This window comes from Cyprinodon variegatus, unplaced genomic scaffold (genome assembly GCF_000732505.1).
Source record: "Cyprinodon variegatus isolate N-32 unplaced genomic scaffold, C_variegatus-1.0 Scaffold512, whole genome shotgun sequence".
In the NCBI taxonomy this organism is placed as follows: domain Eukaryota; kingdom Metazoa; phylum Chordata; class Actinopteri; order Cyprinodontiformes; family Cyprinodontidae; genus Cyprinodon; species Cyprinodon variegatus.
This window is the reverse complement of record NW_015150965.1, coordinates 248408-264346: the sequence shown is the minus strand read 5'-3', so window position 1 is coordinate 264346 and position 15939 is coordinate 248408. Positions and strand designations below refer to the sequence as shown.

Genomic DNA, 15939 nt, shown 5'->3' with positions numbered 1-15939 from the left:
AGAATTACGCCCAGGAGCAAATGGATAAAAAAAGACCGGAGGGAAAAAAAAACATGAGTCAATTCTCTTGCGGACGTGTCGATGCATCGAATCGTCAGCTGTTGGATCGATGCATCGATACAAAACGATTATTATTTACACCCCTATTGCACATCATAATATTTGCGCAGCAATCCTTATAGATCATCTGCAGATGCCCAGTTATTGCATCTACTAAGAAAAAAATTGCATGTGTAATTTAGTGCCTCTTATTCAGAATCTTTAAAGGTCAGTCCCTAAGAGGTGCATAATTATCAAATGGAAAAAATTATAAATATAGTTTATAAAAAACATATTTTGATTTACGAAGCAGAACTAAAATTAGTCATCTAATATCTAACTGAAGTACTTGGTAAAAATATTTGATGAAAATATAATTCACATAATGATTAATTGTTCGAGTATCCAGTTTGATTCACTTTGTGAAAATGATATAGGCCAACTCCATTAATGCTAATTCTGAATAACTTTTTAAAACAAAGATTATTATTACAAAATAAAGACTTCAAGCTGAAAAAAAAAACATTTCCATTATTGTATGTTAAGTAGTTCTTGAAACCAATGCTTACTGTTGATAAATAAACAAAGTACTTCTACTGACAATGCATACCGTCTCCATGACATCGGCCTTGATGAGCACCATAGTGTCTGAATGTGCTTATGTAAACAAAGCCAAGCTGATCACTGTGTGTTGATAAGCTTCCAAGCTATTTTTGTTTTTTTTTATAAGGCTCCCATCTAATGCCATGGACTCTACAAAGTATGAACATTTACTTATAATTGTAGCATTAGGCCATTTTCTCATATTATCCTCTCAGTTCAATATCGTATAAGAGTGAGGAATTGATCAAACACCTTTTTTTAATGAGAAATAAATAAGAATGTACCCATTTTAGAGCCATTGCCATGCAGTGTTAATAAATGCTGACCTGTGCAACCATAAAGTTGCAGAATTAGCTTGGTGTCAGAAGTAAACAGGAAATAAAACTTGTTTATTCTCTATAACACTCTCAGCTCTGATTGAACTTTAGTTTTTTTTACGTGAGTGTGAAGATGTGCAGTTGGATGAAACAAAACCTTTGCTCCCGTAGCTGCAGAAGAAGGTCTCCCCATCGGGAACTGAGTCAGGGAGTTAAAACTAATACATAGCTGCTATTAACTTAATGCATTTGGTTGGGTAGGGCACTGTGTATAAACGGCTTACTATAAATTGTTAGTTGGTTACATGACTCTTGGGGTTTCCCCAAAACTCTAGGCTGCTAATAAAATGATGATCATGATCTTTGATCGACAGGTGGTCCAGGTTCTAAGAGCAGTGGACAAGGATCAGGGAGGACAGGAAACCCCGATTCACTTCAGCATCCCTCCTGAATCCAGCTCATCTCTCAACCTCACCATCAGAGAATCCGGAGGTTACCCCTGCAGCCATTGTTTTATATTTCATGCGGAAACTTGACACCATTTGATTGCAACAGAAGTGGTCCGTGCTTGTTATGCAGTGACATGCTTGATGTGTTGTCCCATTATCAGGTGTGACAGCCAGCCTGGTGCTGCAGTCAGCCTTGGAGCCCCTCCCTGGCTTCTCTTCCTCTCTACTCACCCTCTACGTGCCAGTCGTGCTGCGTGACGGGGCCTCGGGTTTGACCAACACTGGCACAGTCACCGTGACCATTTGTCCGTGTCTGCAAGGAGGCATGCAGACTGAGAACAGGGGCAGACAGAGGGACCCGAGATGGGAGAGGAAGGTAGTTTGCCTCCCCGCGCCGTCGGCCTCGCCGTCTCTCATCTTCAGTTTGGTCACATTGCTCGCCATGCTGGCCTGTGTCACCACTCTGCTGGGTAAGTTCAGCTATTTGTGTGACATTTCTGGAAAACTCCTAGTATGTTTTTAGTGACTTTTTGAAAGACGCCAAGAGGTTGTGTCAGGCTGCTTCTGGAACATCAGTGGAGTATGTGGGTATGTCTGTTCTTTGCCCTTTAGTGGTGTGTGCTCTCTCGCTGTCATTGCGCCATCAGAAGCGAGACTCCCACTCACCCTTTGAGGAGGATGATGTCAGGGAAAACATCATATCCTACGATGATGAGGGGGGAGGGGAAGCAGACACTGCAGCCTTTGACATCACAGCTTTGCAGAGCATGCACAGAATACAGCACATGCACAGCAACGGGAACATGTGAGTCATTCCCAAAGATAAAAACAAACTTCATACATGGTGGCATGTGGATGTTTGTGTGCATTATTTCATGACTTTGATCTCTTGGCACAGATGGTACACCCAGCAGAATCTGCCCAGAGCCAGGACGTACAGCTGGAGCCGTCACCCGCACCCTTCACTGGGCCCCCAGCAGAGGCCAGGCTCTGCCCCGCTCTACGGACGCCTCTGCTACGGCATCCACACGCTGCCTGTTCTCAGAGATTATCCGGTCGGGCCACTGGAGGCGGGCCTTCAGCTAGATCAGCTGACCCAGGGGCTCACAGGGGGTCACGCTGGCAATCCCCTTCTCATCCCAAACCAAAGCACCTTTGAGCCTCTGCTGCGCTCTCCTGAGATGAGCCTTGGCGGTTTCGAAGCAGAGCATATGCTGGCAAAGAGCACAATCGCGGACAGAAATGAAAGCAGTGAAGCGAACGCAGCTGCCGCCAAAGGGGATGAAGAGCAGGCCAAGGTCAGAAAACACTGCAGAACAAAACAGTTACTCATAGCTTTCTGTTTATGTGACGTTTTCTTTTCTCTAAACAACTTCCACAACTGTTAAACCTAAAAGCAAAGAAATCTGGTTTTCTATGAAAAATGTCTAAGCTGTTATTACCTGCATTATATGGCTCCATCTGCATCTTTCTGTAGTCTAAATCAAGATTATTTGCAAACTAACAATTAGGCGGACCATGGCATGAAACAGCTTACAAGAAACACAAGAAAGGAAGGTTAGAATTGGTGCAATAACAAAAAACCGGGGTGGGAAACAGGGACTATCTGCGTAGCAGCTTAGTAATAAAGCAACGGAGTATGAAAAATAATAATATTGCCTAACTGACTATAAAATCAATACTCTGTGTGTTTTCAACACAGAACAATTAGTGAAACTGCCTCTAAACTACTTTTCTACATAAATAAAAATCAGCCTCTCTCTTATAATCAAAGCAAACATGGAAAAGTTTATAAAATAATTTTCGCATAAACCATAGCAGCTTTTTTTAGATTAGACAATGAAATTTGTTCACTCTGTCAAGCTTTATTCTCCAGGACAAACTAATCTAATCAGACGAGTGGATTTGATGCAGCTAAGATATTAACTGCTTGTAACCTTTTCAGGAAACCGTTGCAGTAAATCATGAACTACCTCTTATCAAATCAATCTTTTACCATCAGATCAATACGCATTATCTATGTCAGGTATAAAGACATTTTCACTCCAACAAAGATGGGGAAAAAGTTTTCAGAGCCTTGTTTTTTTACAGTAAAAAAAGGAAAGGACATTTTTTTGTTAATTTTAACAAAATTCCCGTGTATTAAACCTAAAAGTCATTTTGAGAAATCATGTTGAAGTATATTTATATATTCTCTACCTATTAAGTTTATTAGAGTTTCTGTGAGCTTCTAATTAGAAATCTGAATTTATTTTTCCTCCAAGCGACGTGAGAAGTATTGTAGGGCCTGTAAACCTACTGTAGCAGTATAAACTAAGTTTATGTTCATTCACATGTGAATAATAATTTAAGTTCATATTTCTTATGTTGATTTAGACTCATGCTTTAGAGAGAAAGGGGCTATTTACAGATAATCCACAAGATTAAAAGTTAAATTTTAGAAATACCAATGTGCAGGCATTTCTAATATTATAGACTACACTAAGGCACTCCAGCAAATTTGCACTTTTAATTGCTCATTAGACGGTTAAGTGGGGTTGAGGGGGTGCGCTGGCAGCGACAGTGAATCAAGAAATTGGACTAGAGCCAAACAGTTTTTTGACCTCATTCATATAACTCCTCAGATTTCTTTCATTTTTTGTTATGGTAACAATATTTTATCCCTGTAATTTTTTTGGATTCAGTGTTGAATCCTGACCAAGATGATCCAGTTTGGAGTTTATTTTTTTTGCCATCTAGGGAATTACAGAGGGGAAAAGGAGAGCATTAGGTTTATAGATATACTTCATTAATTAGGAATCAATAACTAAAAGGCCAACAACTGTTATATGCCATCTAAATGCTAACTGGAAAAATTTGGGAGGCATGCCAAAAAAAAAAAATGTTTTTCTGTCCAACAATGATGTCAAGTGTCCTAAATAACAAAGCTATAACTCAAACAATGTGGTTCAGTCAGATTAATGCTAGCCAAAAATAGTTTGAGAAGGAATATATTCATATATATATTATGTATCCATTGTTCAGACATCTTATCAAATTTGTAAAAACACATACTGCTCCACAGGATGGAGGCATTAGAAAGATCAAATACAAACAATGACGGAAACATTGATGGAGCTGGTTGTAATTTTGTCCCACAAAGACATTGGATGCAAAAGAAAACTCTGAGATGAGGATTAAGACCTAAAGTGTGAATATAGTTACGTCCTAAGCTCACGACTTCCTTTATGAGGGTTTTTCCCTCATTAGCCACAGTAACACGCACTCATAGCGGACTAACTCTGAGACTGGCACAGACTCATTATGACCATAGATAGATAGCATTTATTGTCACTGAACAGAATTCAACGAAATTTGTTGACCATAGCTCTAAAACCATGAAGAAAAGCACACGGATAGACAAAATGCAACTTTTTATCAAGTTTCTGTTTATGCCGGCCTGGATTCCACAACACACAGCTCAACTGCAAAAGATGCATAGCAGATGAAAGCCAAAAACACGCTGAATTTACTCATTTTAAACTTATTTGCATTGCTTTAAAACAGTAGGGGTCTGCCTGTTAATTTTTTTATTTTTTTTTTCAAAAACATGCATAACTTTTCAACCAGACTGGCTACAGATGTCACTGAGATGTTGTTGCCATTGTGTTTTAGTTTGTTTATTTCCTTTTTTGGCAAGAGTAAAGGTACATTCACAGCAAATGAGGTTTTCGTAGCAAGAGCGGTAGATTTACATAATGTCCCTATGGAAACTGCAGTGAGGGCAGTCAGCGTAACAGAACTGTGGTGTTGTCAAGTTGATGTTAAAAATGTGAACTTCTCTGTAATATCTTGCGATATTACAGAGAAGTTCAGATATTACAGATGAAGAAGTGCAGCCAAAGCAAAGCTTTTTTCAGTTAAAATGGAATAGAGAGGAAATAATGTTAAAGGAAGAAATAAGGAATGTTTTGAAGAGGTTTTCAGGTGGCTTTTAAAAAGCCAATCCTCACTTACCTCCAGCACAGGCCCCCGCCAGCTGCTGCCATTCCGGTGCTCTCTGCCTAGATACATGGAAGACACATTAATCTAACTGTCATCCAGGCACAGCTTTGGATGACCCAAAGTGGACTACTTTTTCACTGTTTCCGGGGTTTTTCCAACAATCCATGGTCTTCCTTATCCGATTCAATAGTTGTGCTTCGGGAATAATTTAGTAGCAATCTGTAATGTTACGTTTCACCTGTGCTTTTATTCTGATGTGCGATGGTGAGATTTTGACAGGAAATGCTATGGGGTTGCCAGTGGTAACGACAAATCCAAATGGGATCTGTCTGAAACAATAGTAGCACAAATGATAATTTTAACTGCATAATCCTGCAATAACGAAGCTCTAACCTTTCAGTCTATTTGACACTTTTTTTACATTGGTGGGATGTCAGCTTCACAGAACTCAAGCTCCTTCTATTTGATGGCACAGTCCTCCCTGAAGCCATTGTGCATCTGAAATGCACAATAATGAACTCCCCTCAGTGCTTGAGGAGTTACTGCAGATACGTGTCTGTTCTTTGGTTTGAATGCACCTTAACATCACTTTTTATGTATTGTTTTCTTTTTTTGGCCAAAATGTATTTTTGGGCAATTTAAACCTCATTTGCTCAGTTCCAGAAAAACTTTGTCTCAAAAGTCACATCGAAATCATTCTGCAGGATCTTTCTGCTAGATCAGTATTTCCCAACCTTTTTGACTTGTGTAACCCCATTGAGATAAATATTTATTTACTTTTTGGTGTTTTTTTGAAGGGTATGGCAGTCTGACCTTAATTGTTTCTTTGTACATGTCTAAAGGGATACACGCCCATGGAGGTAGTTTAAAGTTGATTTTTCGTAGAAAAACTAAAGCGATAAACACAAATCTGACATCTTTTAAATAAATCTTTGACCAGTGTTGTTTTTGACGGCCATCTTAAATTTAGTCTTAGTCTGAACTGTTATTAGTTTTAGTCACAGTTTAGTCATAACTATAAGTGATGCTTTTAGTCAGTTTTGGTCGACTAAAACTTAAAAAGGTTTAAGTCTAGTTTTAGTTAGTTTTATGTTGCAAATAAATGTCACTGTTGCAATTTCGAATAACAACCAGATTCTCTACCAGACTGGCATCTCTAGCCTAGATACTACAATAGCTGGATATAGAATGCTGCCGTGCAGTTCATCATTGCTGTTGGGCAGAAAATTTTGATTTATAGAATTCAAATAAACTTTTTTTATGATTTATTGCCCTACTTTATAAAAAGTGTCTCAAAAAAGCTGTGAAAATAGCAGATCTAGTTCAACACATCATAAATGGTTAATATAGCAGACAGACAGGCTAAAGAAGTGTACAATAGAGGAATGGTTTTAGATAGTGATGTTATGAGATGAGCCGAGGCTTCGAGGCGTGTGTCGAGTAATGGAGGGGGCGTTTCCCCGAAGCGCGTGTCGAGGCGTGATTCATTTAGATGGGGGGCCAAAATTGATGACGTCCGAGGCCTCGCTACCGTGATACCACGTGACCGCTTCGGGAAGCGGTTCAGAATGCGCAAGAATTTTGAAAGGCATCTAAACAGCCTCAGTGTTCAGTCAAGATGTGGGAGTTTGGAGGAGAGCTGCTCTCAGCTGGATAAAGTTTGGATAGATTCTAATAATAGATTGGTTGTTTTTCCAACCAATCTAGTTGCTAATTTGGTTGGAATAAACAATGTAATTATCATAATTTGAGCAAACCACCGGACAAAGCCTGCGTTAACACGTCAGTGTTGAGAAGTATTTTCTCCTGGGTGGAATTAGCTACATAGGTGGCGTCAGCTGTAAGAGTCAGGCTAACCACTCTAGAGGTTGATGGTTCAAGTCCTGTCTTTGACTTTTGAAAATTTCGATTACACTTAATTATTTTGGCTGGTGAGATTAATTTGCATTGTTTTGCCCGAGTAAAAATATAGATTGGGTAAATTAGGTTGGTTTAGTCAAAAGATTGGTTGAACACAACTTCCAACCTGATTAAAACCAAAAAACGTGGAAAAACTATAATGTTTGAATAAAAATGACCAACACCTTTCATTTTGCTCATCATTACCCAAATTGCACAAACACTGTCACTGTCTGCTTGAGTTTATTTCACTAAAATGGCAGAAAAACGGTGCACCTTAAATTATTGTTCTAAGAAATTTTACACTTAAAAAAACTTACAAAAGATTTTATTATACACACCAACCATTAATAATTTCAAGGGAACTTAAAAGGGGAAAAAAAGAAAAACAGTTGCAAAAAAAAAAAAATCACTGATTTTATTACAAACTGNTTCATTACTAAAAAAAAGCAAAGACCATAAACATTCTTCTTTCTACTTTGGCAGTTTTGGCTTTATTTCTGAGAATTTCCCCCTTTGTTACTGTCACAGTGGAGGGGTGGAGGTTTGACAGGAGACAAAAGCTTGAGGTGGTTACTTGAACGTTTTAATGACAAAAGTTTATCAGAAGCAAAAACATAAATTCACAAAAATCAAAAGTGCTCAAAACCAAGAATACTTACAACAAGAAGGGGACAAAGTAATGACGAAAATCCAGCCAAGAGTAACTCAGCAAGATGAGAATAAATGGGAGAAAGAAGCATAGACCTGGCTAATTAGCAGATTGGGAGCAGGTGTGAACAGAGGAGGCAAGAAGGGAGCTAGAGAAAAGGAGACTGACACAAGAGGGCAAACAGGAAATACCTAAGAACTCAAATACAATCAAAAATACTTAGAACACAAGAATCAAAATAAGACCAATGAAAACTCAAAATAAAACTTGAACAAAACCATGAGAGTTTCCACTGCTCAGGGGTCAAAGTAGATTTTAATTCTCAGGGTTTTGATATAAAAAATACAGACAGAACCTACATAATTGGCTTGTGATGACATGGTAATCCAGACCTAAATTAAATGAATATACTAACTAAAATGTTGACATAATTAAAGGAAACAGAGAAAATACTGTAATGATCTACAAGGAAACATTTAGATTAGAGATTAGATAAGCTTTATTGATCTCCCAGCGGAGAAATTCACTGGTCACATATTGGCATAGTACTTAAAGAAGGTGCAAACAAGGAGGAAAAGGTGCATTAGGAATAAAAATAAATAAAAATAAATAAAAAAATAAAAATAAGAAATAAAAAAAATCAAAAATACAAGGGAGTAACACAGAGATTTGAGGTGACATATGTACAATCAGGATGGCTTATATACAATATATTTGCATCATATTTAAATAGATAGAGACGAGAACAATGAGAGAGAAATCTTCAAAGATCTATGTACCTTTTCACCTGACTTTTTATTCAGAAATAATCAGAATTAAATGAAATATTGTATTTGGATATAACTTAGGGATTCCTTTTGGTGAGCTGGATAAAATAAAATCTTCATAGTTAGACAAAGGGTTTTTTTACGCTTGGCAGAGGATGATCAGCCACATAGTTTATTAAGTAGCGATGAAAGATCCATACTGCATACAGCATACTTATGATAAAAACATTCCATGATGAGAAAATCGCTGCATTAAATTATATTTTCATTATCAGAAAAGTTAGATCCTTACAGCTAATGCTAACCGTCTTGCTAATTACCAGAGTTTCTACAAACATTTCTGGTTAATTTGTTTTCCTCACCTTCCAGCCTAGAAAACAGAAGAGTTCCTGCCAATTGTGTTTTAAGCTTTTTTTTTTTTTTTACTTTTTTATCCAGATTTTCCAGTGCAGATCACATAACATACATCTTACAGATAGTACATTTTACAGATTACATTTATAGATTCACATGTTATGTTTCAGAGAATGTTTTGTGTGTCCAAGGTTTTAAAGAGACAGATAATAATACTAATACAGTAAAGATGAAAAAAAAAAACATAAGCAGGAAACGCCCATTTATCAAATGTAATTTCCATCAGATGTGGTTCGAAATGAATGTTTGAATTGGAGACCATTTTTCTAAGAAGATGTCACTTTTCATCTGAAGAGGCCGGCACAGCCCTCAAAGTGCCACAAGCGCACCCTCTCAGCTGCTCATAAAATCTGGCTGCTGATGGTAAAGTCCACATGCAATGTTTGGCTCTGTAACCAATGAAATTACCTGTAAGCATGGCTAATTTCAGTATGCTGACCCTGCTGGATCCCGGTTAGTAAAAGTCCCAAAGGCACGTCAAAGACTGTTAGACAATTAGATGGAAAGTTAGAAAAATGAAAAAATATTTGCTTTAAAATGTTTTGCGGCCATCGAAATGCTTAAGTTTGATTTGAGGGGTAAAATTGTTGTGTAAAAGCAATAAGCACAATTTGGAATAATTGGGCACATTTTGGACAAGTTTGTAGACGCTGATGACTCCCGAAGTTAAAGGAATAGTACACCCAAAACATGATTAGCCTTCATTTTCTACTCACCCCCATGCTGAACAACACTCTGGAGTACTTTTTTGATATCTCAAATGCATCTGGAGATCTGGGAGGCTTCTTGCTGTGTGCTGACATTCAAATAATGGAGGTCTATGGCGCCCGAGGCAGAAAGGTCCATAAAAGTCCACAAAAAACGTGTCAATATTCCTCCATACTGCTCGTCCAATGTATTCCAAGTGTCCTGAGTGGGTAGCGTCCAGAATTTACTCGAAACGAAGTCATTTAGAATGTTTTTAGAGCATAAACAGTAGTGTATAGGATTTCCTAAAAGCGCGTTCAAGAGTCTAAGGAAACCGCGGCAGACCAAACCAGATGAAAGTGCGCATTCAGCGTCTGCTCTGCCGATAATGCAAGCGTAGAAGAAGAAATGTGCTGTTTACCTGTGCAAAGAAAGAAACAACGAAAGAAAAATGTCTGAGGACTTCAGTGTTGAAGGAAGAGCATGAGTTCTTTGCCGAGCTGTTTGAACTGATGCAGTTTACGCTGTGTTTTAGTCACACCATCCATTTATGTTTTCAGAAATTAGAAGGTGTTAGCTTTCAAATGATGTATTACAGATGTAATTTGGGCTTAGAGTTCCTAGGTTATTTGCTTTTCTATTTGGGTATGCAAAAAGGGGAGGATTACTTAATTAAGGGAGTGTTTTATACAACCTGAAGGATGAGCAGATGAGAAAAGACTAGATATTTGGAGCCAAAACTCCAAAGGATCCAGAGATTGAATGGGTTCAGATGAGGAATGAGTAAAGTTTTACTTTAAGTAAATGCTATAGAAAAAACAAGAGTACCTTACTGCAGAGCAGGATGTCACCATTTTAACAATCAATGCCAGAGGTCCACAGTGGAAGTTCCTATCAGCAAGAATTTAATGAAGTCGTATTAAATCCACTTACCCTAGGTTTAGGTTTCTCATCCAAATATGTTAGGTTCAGTGTAAGCCCTAAGGAACGGGGGAAAGCAGTAGGTGTTAAATTAGGTGAAGGTATTAAGTGCACGGACCTTAGGTTTAGTTTTCCTCCAGAATTTTTTTTTATTTTTTTTTTATGTTTGACAGATTTTTATTGTAAAACATATATAGACAATCAAGTAAACAAAAACAATGACTGGATACCTTGGCAAACAGCAGCCAGGGGTCATTTGTGTATAAAAGCCTGAAATGTTAGTATAAATTAAAATGAAATACAAAAAAAAATGCAGAAAAGATTTATGTAAAAATTCAGCTGAACTATCCAGCTTCCAGTGTGCAATTTCTCTATAGATGGTTAAAATGCTGGGACCTTGGCTCTGCAGTGGGGAGTCTATTGGGAAAAGACTAAGGGCTGTTCTGTTGGACAAAGCAGGGGCGAAAAGAGAAATGCTAAGATGGATTTTATTTCAAACAGTCATTTACTAACATAGATTTTTCTTTTCCTCTTTTCAGTTCAGATGTTCCTAAATTTGGATTAAAAAAAATGTGAGGTAGATTAAGATTTAAGGCTTTATTTTATATCTTTACCAGAAGTCTCAATAAATAACATTAGTACTGCATAAAGAATACTTTGGACTGATTAAAATTCATGGACCTGAGCCACTTTAAAACTTTACGTTAATGCAAGAGTCGTATTTCCATGCCTATCTTTACTTGCCTTTGGATGTCGATGGCGCCATAATCAATCATTTGCATATAGGAGCCTTGTTTATTGCTTGATATGGCAATAAAAACAACAGCCGGGGCAGAAGCACTTCACCAGCCGTTACACTGAGGCTCTCGTTGGAGAAAGTGAGAGAATAAAGTAGGTTTTATTAGGTGGCCTCAGCTGTGAAATCCCAGACAGACGAATGGAAACTACACGCCTGTGGCCACAGTATATAAAAAAACACAATATCACCGTTCTCACGCATGGCTTCAACTATTCATAGCATATTAGAAATAAAATGTAAATAGATTTAGAAAGAAGAATTAATAGCCTTATAAGAAATTTCACCAACTCAATTAGTTATAACTGTATTGTATATGGAAGCCTGTAGTGTGAGCGCATCATATAAAAAATTATACAGTTAATAAGAAATGCAGAGTCTGTGAAATTAGCTGTTTTATATTATGGTAAATTCTGTCGCTACATATTTTTCATTTTAACTCTCACATCTCAAGCTTGAATGCTCTAAAAAATGTGTGTACATGATTCAGTTTATATTAGATAGGCGACGTTGTCACAACACATTTGTCTGCGTCACATAGAAATGCCAGATTATGAGGTTGGTGCATAGGGAAAGGTTAAATCACATACCAGGCATAAAGAAATCCAAAAGGGGAGAGATAGAAAAGAAAATTATGCCAAGAGGTTTTGGTGGGATCAGTTGCCATCCAATCAAGTTCTAGCTCTGAATGTCCTGGAGCATAAGAGGACTGAGGCTGATATTACTCACTTTCATTCTATTCATCTACAGCTAAAAATTAATTTATTAAAAACTATATTTGAAGCAGAAATGTGAGGCCTGCTGAAAGGTATTGCATGTTCCTGTATTGTACAGTATGCAGTATTCACAGGGACCTTGTTTTGCATGAAATACTGCACTAAAGCAGCTTGGAATGATGATAATTAGCCTCTGGTTGTGTTAAAGTCTCATGGAAGCAAAGTTCACTCTGATAGTGACCTTCAGCTCCTCTGAATTGTTGGGTGGGATGTCTCTTATCATCTTCTTGACACCAGAGTTGCTCTGAGGGGTTTATGTCAAACCAAATTGCTGGCATATAAACCCCAGTTAGACTGTTATCAAATGGAACATTGAACAACAATCCACTTCTGACAGTGTTCCTGGTTCAAAACTTACTTGTAACCTTTGTTTCTGGGGTAGAACCGCTACTGCAGCCAAAGCTGTGCAAGACTGTTAAAATCCCCCAATAAGCTTCACTCTGCAAATGCTGTAGTTTCCTCTATTTGTTTTCTTTTCAGTCAAAATTCCATTGAGGGCGTTGTCACATGTTATGCATTTACAAATTCATATTCCAGCATCTTACTCTTAATTTGACATTAAGTCTTATTCAATTTTCTGTGTCTATTATTCTTTTTTTTTGGCTCAATTTGTTTGTAAACTCGACCCTTTTCTGTATTTACCATAAGAATACCAGGTTACTGATGGTATGATATTGTGTTTTCACTCAAAGAGTTAGCAATGAAATGATGGAGCCTAGCAAGACAGCATTTCCCTGCAGAGGTTTAAAAAGATAAAAGAAAAGCACAAAAAAAATTGGATGTCAAGAGGGATGAGATATGAGTTGGGCTCAGTAAACAATCACTGAAGCTATAGCTATAGCTGGCAAGGTGATGGATGTGTGAGTAAATGCTCCCAGCAGATGACGACGGTGTATAATAGTGTTTATGTCAGCTGACGCCCGGCGCAAAACTTTTATTCAGGCTGAAAAAGGACTAAGTAAACTCTATTCGGATCTTTAATGCAGAACGCTGAACAGACAGCTCCTCTAGCTGTGAACTTTTCAGGCTTATCTTTATTATTATTATTAATACATATCTGCAGAAAAAACTGCCCAATCTGCAGACTTCCCCATGACTGTGTAGGTTGTAGCAAATCCTCTCTGTTTTAATCTTTTTTTTAGTTCTCGTGTAATAATTAGGATTCAGTTAAATTTCTCATTTTCGTTGTATTAAAGCAAATATAATAAGCTCCTGGAATCTATCACTCTCTGTGTATTATACTTTATCTGTCACAATTTGGGAAATAAAACTAATTAAATATTTTTTTTTTATAATATTGGGATTTATTGAGATAAATTAAAGAAGTGAAAGTAGTTCCTCCTCATTACTCCATCCACTTCACGCTATGCACCAGCAAATATAATAACCAATACAGTATTGTGAGATTTGAACGCATCAGATTTCATCTTTGAATGAGTCTTCCTGCTATTGGACCCAGACTGCTTAATCTTCACATCCTGTTTAGGCGTGCTTCATTTTATGAATTAAGTTGTTAAAATAGTTTAAATTGTGTTGGATATTTAAATTCATGATGTTAATTAATAGATAATTTTGTCTCTTTTGGGAGTCCTTTTTTGTAAATTTTTTCATTTTCCTCTCTTTTTTTTATTCACAGATAAACCTAACAGGAAAAGAGTCGACAGCAGCAAACATCCCAGCGGATCTGACCTACGAGTCCTCCTGCCAGAGTCACACCAGCTTATCATCAAACCAGCAAGAGGGCCGACCGGGATCATCCCAGACTCAGATCAGCACTGGGGCCACCAGCACCACTGTGGATGACATTGATACTGATTCCTCTATTCCCTCCATTTCAGAGCAAAATTATTCAACCACCAGTCAGATCAGGAGTGCAAACTCCCCCGCCTGCATTAAAGGAGACACATATAGCATTGTGGGCTCGCTGAACCCAGGAGGGATGGGGGTGTGCATCAACGGGACTAATAGCAGTGGGCTGCAGCTGCTGAATATGGGAACACTGAAGGGGAAAGACAAGACTCCACAGAATCTGACCTCACCGGGGGGTCTGTTTGGCAACAACAAAGCCTCTATAACCGGAGCTCCAAACCCACAACCTCTTGGAATGGAAGAACTCCTCAGCATCCGCCTGGACCGGGTCACCTCTGATCTGTCACAGCCGCCCTACGACTCACTGCAGACTTATGAGTTTGAGGGTCGTGACTCCAGGGCGGGGTCGCTCAGTTCGCTGGAGAGCGACGGAGAGAAGGAGAACGAGAAGGTAGCAGGAGGGATGGATGAGCTCAATCAGAAGTTTCAAAGGCTGGTGGAGATTATCCGAGAAAGGCAGAAGGAGAAGAAGACACAGGTGCAGGAGGGCGGTGAGACTGCAGAGGCTGCTCATGCTGAGACTCAAAGACAAAGTGAGAACAAAGAAAAACAACAGCAGCGATGGGATTTCTAGACCCCAACACAAGAAAACAAGAGAGAGGAGAAAAATCTTGGATATACATGGAATTTAAACACAAGGGTGACAGAAAAAAGCCTGCCCCTGACACAAATGGGCTTTTGTTTCATCCCTGTCGTAATAAATGAAGGCAACTGGTGGTGAAGATCTGTGCAGCAATCAGATCAGTGTTGCTTTTCACTTTCACTCAATTCAGAAATGGGAACCCTTCACTTTTTACACTAACTACTAAAAACGCACACGGGGCTACAGCTACAGTTAGTCATGAAAGCATGTTTTTTTTTTTTTTTTTATAAAAACTGAATTGTTAGAAAAAAGCACCATCAGATAGTGGATAGGCGTTTGTGTCAGTCTCACATTTTAAGGCATTTAGATCTTTGAGGATGCATTAGGATAAAAACTGAAGAAACCACATGAGATTTGAGTGAAATGATCCGTACATATAAAAATATTCATATCTCTTTAACTTTTTCACCTTTCAGCAACAAACTTCAGTTCTTTAGACTTGATGTAATAGACTGACACAAAGCAGAGCAGAAGGCAAAGTAGAAGAAAAGAAATCCTCAGAGGTAATATTTGATACTAATTCAACCCAAACATAATTGTTAAATAGAAGAGATCAACATGTACCAGTTTTTTAAGGCTAATGCAGATTATTTTGAAATCATCTCACTCATCCCAGATACAAGATGCTGTTCATTTTAGGATGATTCTTCCTCCACTTCCTTGATTAAATGTAAAAATGATAACAATCCTCCACAAGATTCAGTTTAAACAAAAAGAACAAACATTTAGTAAAAAAAAAGCCAATCATTAAAAAGGATAGGAAATAGAGGGAGCGACCCTTCATGCAACTCATATAATCTTAAGGTGAGTTTATAAGTACTTTTTTGCACCCCATCAATATCTAACCCCAATTCAACCTTTTCACCAGTTAAACAAACATAACTGATAAACAATAAATCAAATATTGCTATAAAACAAAATAGAAAAAATGTAATCACTAAAATTACCATCACTTTAAGTGCAATTATTGAAGTTTAGCTGTTTAGTCTTCTGTGCAAAAGCATTGTTCAGTAAATAAACAAAAAAAAACTTTAAAACTGGGTTATTTAATTATTTAGTTTCACAGATAATTCGGATAGTTACAGAATCTTATTGCATTCAAGTAAAAAAAAATTGGTCTGTT

General features: G+C 37.8%; 1 protein-coding gene across 1 annotated transcript in view; it reads left to right on the top strand.

The window, feature by feature from the left end:
- Positions 1-15939, top strand: part of LOC107094888 (cadherin-24-like) — a gene marked incomplete at its 5' end in the record, with an annotated part of 52059 nt that extends 36120 nt beyond the window's left edge. Inside the window, 5 exons of the mRNA XM_015390773.1 lie at positions 1334-1451; positions 1570-1878; positions 2021-2213; positions 2307-2706; positions 13941-15939. Of these exons, the coding sequence (XP_015246259.1) occupies positions 1334-1451; positions 1570-1878; positions 2021-2213; positions 2307-2706; positions 13941-14747 (1827 nt within the window). The remainder of the gene's footprint in view (positions 1-1333; positions 1452-1569; positions 1879-2020; positions 2214-2306; positions 2707-13940) is intronic.